Below are 11,508 nucleotides of genomic sequence, written 5' to 3' on the forward strand. Positions count from 1 at the left end.
TTATAGAGCAAATCTAAAGGCAAAACCTACAATTTATATCTCTTCCAAGATCTCAGAGCTATTTTCATGGAGTTATTGATGCAGAAATTAATGTATTAGCTACAGGCAAACTCTCATTTTCTGTTATCTTAATGATTTGCAGAACAGTGAGAAGAGAAGGCAATGACCAAGAGCAGCAGCACTGATGAATCATGATGATATTAATGTATGCTTTGCAAGCCAGTGGAAAATTCTGCAAATGTCTTATCAGCAAAATGGGAGCCTTGCCAACCACGATCAAAACCTGGTCATTCCAATTTCAATTCATAAAATCAACATTAGGGGACAAAGGCTATGGTCATCACTTACATTCTTCTAGTCTCCTACTCCTCAGTTAAGAAAACAGGAACGATTCAGCCAACAAAGTTCATGACAACAAGATGCAAGATCGTACTGGCAAAGAGAAAATCAGCAAAGGCTCGCTCTGGGGAGATGCCTTGGAAATCTGCTTTGTTCTGTGGGTTGATCTGTATTCTCAGGCAAACTGTAGAAGAAGCAAAACACAAAAATGATTACCTAGAAATATAAAGCAATATGACTGCTCACACACACACACACACCTACAATCCAATAATTCTAACAGAAACAATGCTTATATGCATTAAAAAGTATGTACAGGATTAGTACCCATCACTGGACCAATATAAATAATTATCAACAGTAAAATGGATAAATTATAGCATAGTCATACGACATAACATTACATAGTGAAGAAAAACCTTTAAAACACAGATAAATTCCGCAAATGTTAGAATATTCAACACAATCCAACACAAAAAGAATTATTCTGTATGATTACACTTATAAAAAGCTTAAAATGAGGCAAAACCAATCTATGATAATACAAATCAGATAATAAAAGTGGTTTTTATCTTTCATGGTGGGAGGGATGACTGGGAAGGTGTATGGTAGTCTCTTGGGTGCTGGTAATATTCTAAGTCTTGATCTTAGTGGCAGTTAGGTGGATGAATCTAGAAATTCATCAAGTTATACACTGTCATGCTGTTGACTGCTAAAGGAAGAAATACGACTTTGCAGGCTAAAAACCAGACTTATGCAGGGAAAAAAATACACACACAGGCCTCCCTGGTGGCACAAGGGGTTAAGACGCAACATACGAAGCTATCCACAGGCTCTGTGGCGTGAGTTCGATCCCTAGCCAGGGAGCTACCCACATGGTGCAGCAGACCACTCCTGATTCACCTGCTGCTCTCCTCAGCAGCACATTTCAGTCAATCTGCCTATTCTGTTCCCCACTCTGTCTCTGGTGATTCCTCTCACCCCCACCCCACACCTCTGGCCTGTACCCCAGTTCCTGTATGCATAAACAAATAAATCTTTTTTAAAAAATACACAGGGCCCCCTCGGTGGCGCAGCGGGTTGAGCACAGCGCTGTGAAGCTATCTGCAGCCTCTGCAGCGCGGGTTTGATTCCCCGCCGTCCAGGGAGCAACCCACATGGCAAAGCAGACCTCTCCTGTCGCGCCCGCTGCTCCCCTCAGCAGTGTACTTCAGTCAATCTGCCTGTTCTATTCCCTGCTCTGTCTCTGGTGAATCCTCTCACCCCTCCCCCCATGCTTCTGGCCTGTATCCCAGCTATTGTATAAATAAATAAATAAATAAACACATACATATAAAACAAAAAACTCACCACTCTTTTATCTTCTGATTAAATTTATAATACCTAGATGGGAGTATAACTGAATAACAAAGGAACCTGATTGAATAACAAAAGTTAAAAAACTGTGAATTAGTTTCTACTATGATATATAATACTGCATAAACAGAAACAAAAATAAAACATTTATCTATCTCTTTGACCTCAAAGTTCTAGCAGCTGCTTGTCTCAAAAAAGGCAAGAAACCTAAGCTATATAACTCTGATAGAGAACTGGCTGCTGCCACATTCCATAACCTTGAAGATTCAAACTGATATATCAAGACAAGGTCACTATTTGACACGAAAAGTAGCTCCAGAAGTATATGCTTCCAAAGAGTCTTTAAGCCTGTGATAAATGAGTACACTACTTAAGAAATGCCAAATTTGCTTCAGGCTAGCATCTATTCCATCACTAAAGAAAAAAGGCAATGAGATCTAACCCAAATGTCAGAGAACTACCAGACTTGTTCACCAGTCTGTCACCATGGCAACCGAGTTTTCATTATGCTTAAACATGTAAACACTGCAGCAGCACCACTGATCTTTTCAGGCAACTGGACCCTTCAAAATATGAAAGACACTGATTGAAGCAAGAGCAATCAATTAAAATCCTGCTGTGGCTAGTACATATTGCTCATCCATTTGGGAGAATCACTGGCAATGTCTACTAATACATAAAATGTTTTTACCTTTTGACAAAGGAATTCCTCCTACAGGACAAAGACTTTCGGATAGCAACAAATTGCACTGTAGACATGCAATGAAATTATTACCAAAAAAACCTCTCTATTTCATATTTCTCTTTTAAAGCTATAAGCAGATTACTAGATACCATTATTTCCTCAATTGCTTTAGTTGGAATCTAGGGGGGTAAAGTGGAGAAAAAGACACCGAATTATTAATAGTGGCCCTTGGGATGGAAAACAGAATAGTATTTCAGGAAATATGAGAGGACAAAAGAGAAGAGAAACTCCCCACAGATAAGGGGTAAAGTAATGAATGATGTCGTAACCCAAGTAATTTCAACTACAACATAAGAATCAAGAGTCCCACAGAAATGGAAAGGATATTGGAGGTTATAAACGCCAATGTATAAATTTATGTATAAAAGGCCCAAAAGGTGGTGGGGTGCACATGCTGGAGGAGGCTGTATGAATCACCTGGGAAGCTTTCCAAAGTAGACTCACCAGTTCCAGAATCTGATAAGCCATCCCCAGGTGGAGAATTACAAACCTCCCAGAGTCTGTGATACTGATAGGGGTGTCATATCCTTCAGATGCACTGGGGTACAAAAAAAGGCAAACTATGCCTGTTCAAAGACCTCCAAAAATGATCCTTCAGTCCTCCCTGAGGACTTTCCAAAGATGAAAATCTTCTACTCCCTGAGGGAGCTCACTGTATTTCAGCAGTTCTAATTTAATCTGTCTCCTTAAATGTTTGTTTATTTAGCAAAATTTTTACTGAGCATCCACTATATGTCACACATTATCCCAATGCTGCAAATATGCCCCAGAATAAGACATATAAGAACCTGGCTCTCAAGAAACTTATACTCCAATGGAGAGAAACATAAAATGAAGTAATAAATATTTCCAATAAACAAGGAAATATCAGGCAGTGATATATGCTGTGAAGAAAATAAAACAAGGCAAAAAGAGAGTGATTGGGAAAGTTATTTTTTATCTGGTGGTCACAGAAGGTCTTTCTAAGTAGAGGATCTTCAGGACCAAATTTTGACAGGTAAGAACCAAGCACAAAAAGATCTGGGGCAGAGTATTTCCAGGTAATAAGAACAATCTTGACATGTTCTAGTCTCAGACTGACCATATGGTGGTGATCGAGGGCGAGAGGGAGACAAGGCCAGCCTGTGGGGCTTTATAAGCCTCAGGAGAGCCTGGATGTAGCTTAAGTGTGATGGAACATTTCAGAGTTTAAACCAAATACATAAAGTAATCCAATCTACATTTTTAAAGGTTGCTAGAACTGCAATGCAGAGAATATTCTGTCTGCAGGATTAAAGAAAAAACAAAGGAATCATTTATGAGACAACAAAGCTCCGTAAAACTGAGAGAAGTAAAGAGACAGGCTATATTTTGGAAAAGACAGAATTTATTGGACAGATGTAGGAGATAAAAGAAATCAAAGGATCAAGAAAACCTAAATTTTTTGGCTTCAACAACTCAACAAATACTGACACCATGTATTCAATAGAGAAGAGGCTGGTAGCTAGGTGGGAAGGTTCAATCTGAAGGTGCCTATCAGACAGATTTCATGAAGGCAACGACATTTACAAAACTGGAATTCAGCAGACAGGTCAAAATGAAAAATACAAATGTGGCAGTTGTAGACTGTTCTGCTCCCCACTCTATCTCTGATGAATCCTCTCACCCCCCTGCACCTCTGGCCTACACCCCAGTTTTTGTATGAATAAAAAAAAAAAAACTTTAAAAAAATGTGGCAGTTGCAGTTATAAAGATATTTAACTTACCTGTGAAAGAAATAGAAAAAGGGATTAGAACCACATCCTCAAACAGGAATGTAGTGCTATAAAAGTGCTACAAAAGAAAAAGTATTTCACACAGGGGCCTCCCTGGTGCGCAAGGGGTTAAGACACAACCTATGAAACTAACCGCAGACTCTGCAGCACGAGTTCGATCCCCGGCCAGGGAGCAACCCATATGGCGCAGCAGACCTCTCCTGACTCGCCCGCTGCTCCCCTCAGCAGTGTATTTCAATCTGCCTTTTCTGTTCCCCACTCTTTCTCTGGTGAATCTTCTACCCCCACCCCACATCTGGCCTGTACCCCCATTCTTGTATGCATAAATAAATAAATCTTTTAAAAAAAAAAGTATTTCACACAGAAGGAAGCAGTGAACTCTGTTAAAAGCTAAACGTTGAACCTTCGTATAAAATGAAACATGACCATTATTACACTTAGCAAGACAGTAAGTAGTTTCACTGGCATGGTGGGAACAGACCACCACCAAGAGTGGGCTAAGAAATGAATGGAAAATGAGAAAGCAGAAACAGGAACTATTCTTTCAAAGAATTCTGTGATGAGAGCGTTAAGAAACAATGGTAGCTGGAGGGTTATCTGGAGTCAAATGAAACTCTTCTTAATTGGACAATAAGAGAGCAAGTGTGTGCGATGGAAAGAAATAAATGAGGCTGAACAGAATGAGTGCAGGAGCTGAGTACTTAAATGAGCAAAGGAAGAATGGATCCCCAGCACAAGTAAAGGGTTGACAGGAAAGAACACGGCTTCTATCATTGTGAGAAGTAACACAAAGAACAAGGGTAAATGCACAGATGGGTTGCTGTGATTCCTGGGTGAGAAGAGAAAAGGATTCTAGTTTACATTTTTAGTGGAAAAATAAAGCAAGATGATCAACTGATGCTAAAGGAAAAGTGGAAATATAGAAGACTGAAGAGAGAAGTTATAAGCACATTTTTGGAAAGCAAACATACTAGGAAAGTATTACCGGACCACTGGGTAGGGTTGAGTGCCCATCTGTGTTCCTATTCTCACGAATGATTCTCCGTCACAGCACAATATCCACAGTTACTGCTCTGTATTTCCCACTAGATTATAAACTCTGTGAGAGCAGAGATCATGTCCGCATTCTACTATTGACTCCTCAGTACTTGGCAGGAAACCTGGCACAAAATTGCTCAGTATTTCTTAAATTGTTACAGGAATGCTCACATTTTAATATACAGGTTAAGCACTGAGGATGCAAAGATGCCCCTGTCTTCAAATGGCTCACCTTCCAGAGGGAAGACAAATACAGCACATTATAAAAAAGGCTCTCAGGTGCCTCCCTCTCTCCCTCTCTTTTCCCTCCCTCCCTCCTTCTCCTCCCACTGTCCCTCACTCACTCCCCCCTCACATATATAAATACATGGTGAAATGGAAATATAAGAGAAAGACCTAAGTCTATTAGAAGACTCAGGGAAGGATTCCAAAGAGAAGCAGCACTTGAGCTGAGATGTCTAAGGGAAGGAAGGAATTTTCCAAGAAGTCAAGCAAAGGTAAAATAGCCTGAGATAGCTCAGCAGGTTCCAGGAATAACAGGCAATAATGCTGGAGCGTAAAATACAGAAGATACAGAGGCAAAGAGGAAGGTGGAGATAAGGACAGGGCCAGATTATGAAAAAGTCTGTATGAAAAAGCCGTGGAAAATTTTAAATTTTCTTCGGAAACCAGGAGCAAATTTTATATGGATAGAAACACATACAGGTTTGCAAGTCGAATTAAGCCTCCAACAAAGCTGAAAGACTAGGGACTAGCAGCTAGGAGACCAATGAGGACCAGCTACATAGAGCCTGAGTCACCATGGATGAATGTGGGCCTGCTAATACTAGACAGCCTGCTCAGCCACCATTTTTTTGTTACCTGTAGTTCCTTTCTACACAAGGTCAGAACTGCTGGATCAGTCATAGGCGCCAAACCTTACAAGGTACCTCTCAAGTCAATCAAGAGCAGAAAGTTTGATCACTCTGGGAAGGCTATGCATCATGAGGTATGACCGGGAATGCCCACGGGGCCAAGGACCAATGTATGACAAGGCACCCCAGAAGATGATCAGCGGAAAGCCTTGTTGATAAGACTGAAACCATGGCTGCAGATCTAGCGCTTAACTTCAATTACAATACCGGTTCATCAAACAGATGAGAAGTGCCTGGAGGGCAAACTCACAACCCCTGATACTACAGATGACAGAGCACACATTTTCTAGCTTCACCCTTCCCTTTTCTTTTTGTCCTCCTTCCCCTCCTAACTGATGCTGTATAATTATTCTATCAGTAAAAAGGCCAGGATCTTGCTCTTCGGCAACATCCTGTGTCCTACAGCTTGCTCCACGACTCCCATTTGTCAGTGCAGTGTTGTCAAGAGGTAGCAATGGATATGATTTAGAAACTGGATTCTCAGGCACAAGATTGGTAAACTTCTTAGTGTGTTAGATAGCAACTATGGGAGATAATATATTATCTCCCAAAAATCTGACATACAATCTTCTATCAGCAAAGAAATGCTGCCAGTCCCCAGAGTTCAATACCAACCATGTGACAGAAAACACTCTGACTTAAGCCTTTCAAATTCAAACTCCTGTGGGATTTGTACACTAGGAGAACAAAACTATTTTTGGCCCAAAATTATTTCATATAGATTAGAAATCAGAACTGACCAAAGTTGTGAAATGACTTAAAAACTGATTTCAAAATCAACGACTTATTTTAAGTAGTCTTGCTGTTTTCCAAATATTGCTTCTAAACAGTACTTTAAATGAGCATAAAGAAGGATTTCAGTTAGGTAAAAATGGAAACTAGAAGAGCTATTGGAATGTTACTCTTTAAAAAAAAAAAAAAAGATGTCAAATGCTCCCTTCTGTACATGCAGAAGGTATGGAAGAAAACAGTCTGCCAAAAAGAAATTTGGAAACCAAACCAAGAACTTTTCCCCCCAATTCATCCCATATGCTAACACCAATTTTAAGTTTCTCCCGTACCCTTTTTTTTTTTTAATCTTAGTTGTGTTCCTATTATCTACAGAATAAAATCCAAATTCCTTGGCCTAGCAATCAAAGTTCTAGCAACCAGCACTATCTAATTCTTCAACATAATCTCCTACAATTCTCTCTCTAGCCAAATTGACCTCCCTTCTCTTCCAGGAGAACCAAACCCAGCAAACAGATTTTAGAAACGCAGCATAAGTACAGGGCATCCCTTCTCAACAATCCCAATAATGGTTAAACTCCAGATTTCAAATTTTCCATTAAAACTAGTCTCCAGTTGAGGAGGATGGTGCATCTAGAGCAAGGAGAATGGAGCATCTGATGATGGTAACACATCAATTCTGATGGCCAGGATGCTGCCACAGAGAACTACAATTTGGTCATCCAGGACAAAACTCAAAGACAATAAGTTAATAGGCTAACTCCTCAATTCCAGACCTGCTAGTGCACAAGTCATTAAGTCCTTAGATTTATTTTAAGTTCTGAAAGAGACGGTAGGGTACGTCTGGCTTGAGTGTGAACTAGCAATTTGTGTAAAAAGTATTCTATAAATCTGGAACTTTAAGCAGAGAACCACTGCAAATGCCCCAATGAGACTGAAAACTTATTGAGGACAAGGGATATAAACATGATGTAGCTCCAAAATATTTGCCACAAGACCTTGTATCACTCAAAATATAAGCGATGGCCTAGCTGAACATGATCACACTGAAAAAATAAACTGAATGAATTCTGGCAAATTTGGAAAATCAAGAAACAGCAGAAACCAGCAGCTGGACGGTCCATCTGATAGCTAAACTAAGCTGGCTAACACTCCAGTCCAGTCCAAGCCTAGCCTGGACTCAGTATTCACTGAACGTTGTGTGTTGGGCAAGAAAGGTCAGATTTAGACAAAAACTTATCAGACAGAGAGTGCATATTAAATACAGCAATCTACAAGGCATCAGATGCTGGGAATCAGAAAGAATAATGCTAAAAAAAAAAAAAGAATAATGCTAAAATAGAACTGGAATAAAAACTGTCACAGCTCAAGAGAGTGAAGCAAGTTTCACCTACAAAACAATAAGCAGAGAATGAGCCAACGAGTACAGCACCTCTATTTATGTTTCCTACACTGTTCACTGGTACATTTCACCAGAGATTTGTAGTGATTAGGTCAAGGTGAGAGATGCTTCACGTGGGTCTTTCTTTTCCTAAGTCTATCGACTTTAAAGCTAAGTTAAATGGAGCTTTCCCTGGGCCAATATGACAGGAACTGGATCACCGGGTGAGCGGCAGCATGGAGGATTTTTCAGCGACTCAACTCGAACTCTTAGGCGGCAGGTGACCACCTTTCTGAGCCTCAGTTCCCCATTCACAGGAGGCTTTTCTCCTAACTTCAGGGAGCAGCGACCTGCTATAAAGAAGAGCACTGTGGAAATAAAAGCAGCGTACCCAAGGATCACGTATCGTTTCGATTTAAGTATTATTACCCGCTAGGATGAAGCTTCCCACACAAGAGATGAAGCCCGAGAGGAAAGAGTTGAAGGGGAAGGTCCCCACGAGGAGACAGTAACCGAACTGCAGCGCGCCGGTCAGCAGTATATACAGGAGGTACGCGTCCAGCAGCTTCAGACGCTGAGGAGTGGAGCTCAAGTACTCTTCTAAGAACCGCGAGATGACAGACACCACCGACGCCGACATGGCTAAGCTTTTGGAAATCCGGCCCGCGCAGCTCACAAGCCCTGCGGACCCGACGCCCCCGGCGGATGGAGTGTTTGCGCATGCGCTCCGTCGTAGCCCGGCTCCGCCCCCTCCGGTTTGGCCGCTTTGCGCAGGCGTGCAAGGAAGTCACGGCGCGGACCAACTAATGCGCAGACGCAGAATACGTCTACAGACTGCGAACTACCGCAAGAAGATATTGATGCGCCTGCGCAGCGGATGTGTCCCTGGGCTGGAGACGTGTACTCTTTCTGTCTTACTTCCGCCGTCAGTTGGTGACGCCCACGGTTGCTCTGGCAACAAGATACTTGAGGCGACAAGGAGCTACAGGTTTTACCGCCGACTCTCCATCCGGCAGTAGCTCAGGCGCCAGCCAAGGGTTCCGGCTCTTTTTGGTCCACCTGCGTCCTTAAAAAAGTCACGGTTTGGGGCCTCCCTGGTGGCGCAAGGGGTTAAGCACCGCATTATGAAGCAATCGGCAGCCTCTACAGCACGAGTTCGATCCCCGGCCAGGGAGAAACTCACATGGCGAAGAAGACCTCTCCTGAGTCGCCTGCTGCTCCCCTCAGCAGTGTATTTCAATCTGCTTGTTCTGTTCTCCGCTCTTGTCTCTGGTGAATCCTCTCACCCTCTGCATCTCTGGTCTGTAGTCCAGTTCTTGTATGCATAAATAAATAAATCTTTAAAAAAAAAAAAAAGTCACAGTTTGGATCTGCTTTGAGGCAATGCCGGGCTCTCCCCCCGGGTTTTGTACCAGCTGTGCCCTAATTGTGTTAAGGGCTCTGACTGCAAAGTCCTCTCCCAGATTTCAGAGCAACTCAAGTTACCCTGTAATGAGAACCACTGTGGCCCGTCGCTGTGCTGGCACCAGTTTAGACTGTTACTGAGGAAGGGAGAGAACTTGACCTCTACTGGGCTCTGAACTGGACGTGGGTCTGGCTCTGGTGGTGCTTAAGAATAAACACAGTAGAACCTAAGCCTGCAGATTTCACTCATTCATTCAGAAAATTTACTGGGTTCCTCCTGGTCGCCCCACATTGTGCTACATTGCGGGTACCTTCTGGTGAATCACAGTCTTAAAAACTGTAGGGGGGGGAGGGCCTCCCCCATGGTGCAGCGGTTGAGCGCTGGGCTACGAAGCTGCCCGCAGCCTCTGCAGTGCCAGTTGGATTCCTGGCCCCTGGCGAGGGTCCCACATGGCGCGCAGACCTCTCCTGCCGCCTGCTGCTCCCCTCAGCAGCGTTCTTCGGTTCTGCTCCCTGCTCTGACTCTGGTGAATTCTCTCACCCTCCCGCGCTTCTGACTGTACTCAGTGCTTGTATAAATAAGTAAGTGAAATATTAAAAAAAAAAAAAAAAAAGGCTATGTTTGAAAAACTGTAGGAAGGGAAAGGGGGGTGAATTGGGATGTTAAAAAAGATGATGGGCCCAAAATGGAGGAGTTTGTGCTAAACCTACAAAGACCTAATATCTAACCTAACTGCTATTTTCAAGCCCCCTAAAGTTTCAACCTTCCCCAGGAAGGTGGTCCTGACTGATCAATAGGGAATTTTCTGGTCAGGACCAATGAGTACTCTTTTCTATTCCCCAAAGGAAAATAGATAAACCGTTTCATTTTGTACATTTCATTTTGTACAGCTATTGGTAGTGTCTTCTTGCTAAATGGGATGCTGCTGCCTGATTCATGAATCGTATAATAAAGCCAATTAGATCTTTAAAATTAACTCAGTTGGGGCCTCCCTGGTGGCGCAGCGGTTGACCGCTGGGTTGCGAAGCTGCCCGCAGCCGCTGCGGCGCCGGTTCGATCCCCGGCTGCTCCCTGGCCACCGGAGGAGGGTCCCACATGGCGCGCAGACCTCTCCTGCCGCCCGCTGCTCCCCTCAGCAGTGTACTTCGGTCCTTCTGCCTGCTCTGCTCCCCGCTCTGGCTCTGGTGAATTCTCTCACCCTCCCGCGCTTCTGACTGTACCCAGTGCATGTATAAACAAACAAACAAACAAACAAATAAATAAATAAAACATGCCTCTATTAAAAAAAAATTTTTAATAAATAAATAAATAAAATTAACTCAGTTGGATCTTGTAATTTAACAGGGGTAGTGAAGAGAGAACAGTTGATTAGTTGATTAATGTGCATAGAATACATGATCAAGTTTAGCCTTCTATTTCTATGCTGGCATCCTGAATAAACCCGGTGTGATATCTCAAGATGTCACAGCTGAGAAACCTGCAAGAGCATGCCTCGTTCAGCCCCTACCACCTCCAACTCATTTTACAAAGGAAAGTTAAGATTTAGGTTTTTGTCATTTTAACAAGTGGAATTAACTCTTTTTAGCTTTTTTTATTTTTTTCTCAAATATCCACCTTAATTTCTGGCTTTCTCTACATTTTTAATTTCACTTGAATCTGAACTTCCAGACATCTTTCATCTCACCTTTCAGTTGTAAGTCACACATAACGATGTACTTTTTCAGCTTATTCATAACTTTGAACTATACTACTACACAAGCAAAATTCCTAAAACAGCAAATGAATGACAATATTTCTTTACTTTCACTTTTTATTTGTGTTTATACTGGAACTTATAGCAGCATCAA

At 42.3% G+C, this 11,508-nt stretch overlaps 1 protein-coding gene across 1 annotated transcript; it reads right to left on the reverse strand.

Moving 5' to 3' along the window:
* Positions 1 to 392: 392 nt before the first annotated feature.
* DAD1 (defender against cell death 1) lies at positions 393 to 8,896 on the reverse strand (the record flags this gene model as incomplete). The annotated part of the gene is made up of 2 exons (XM_084241167.1): positions 393 to 523; positions 8,686 to 8,896. The coding sequence occupies 2 exons, from the start codon at positions 8,894 to 8,896 to the stop codon at positions 393 to 395; spliced, it is 342 nt and encodes a 113-aa protein (XP_084097293.1).
* Between the last annotated feature and the right edge of the window lie 2,612 nt (positions 8,897 to 11,508).

The sequence above is a fragment of the Talpa europaea genome, assembly GCF_964194135.1.
Source record: "Talpa europaea genome assembly, chromosome: 8".
Taxonomy (NCBI): Eukaryota; Metazoa; Chordata; class Mammalia; order Eulipotyphla; family Talpidae; genus Talpa; species Talpa europaea.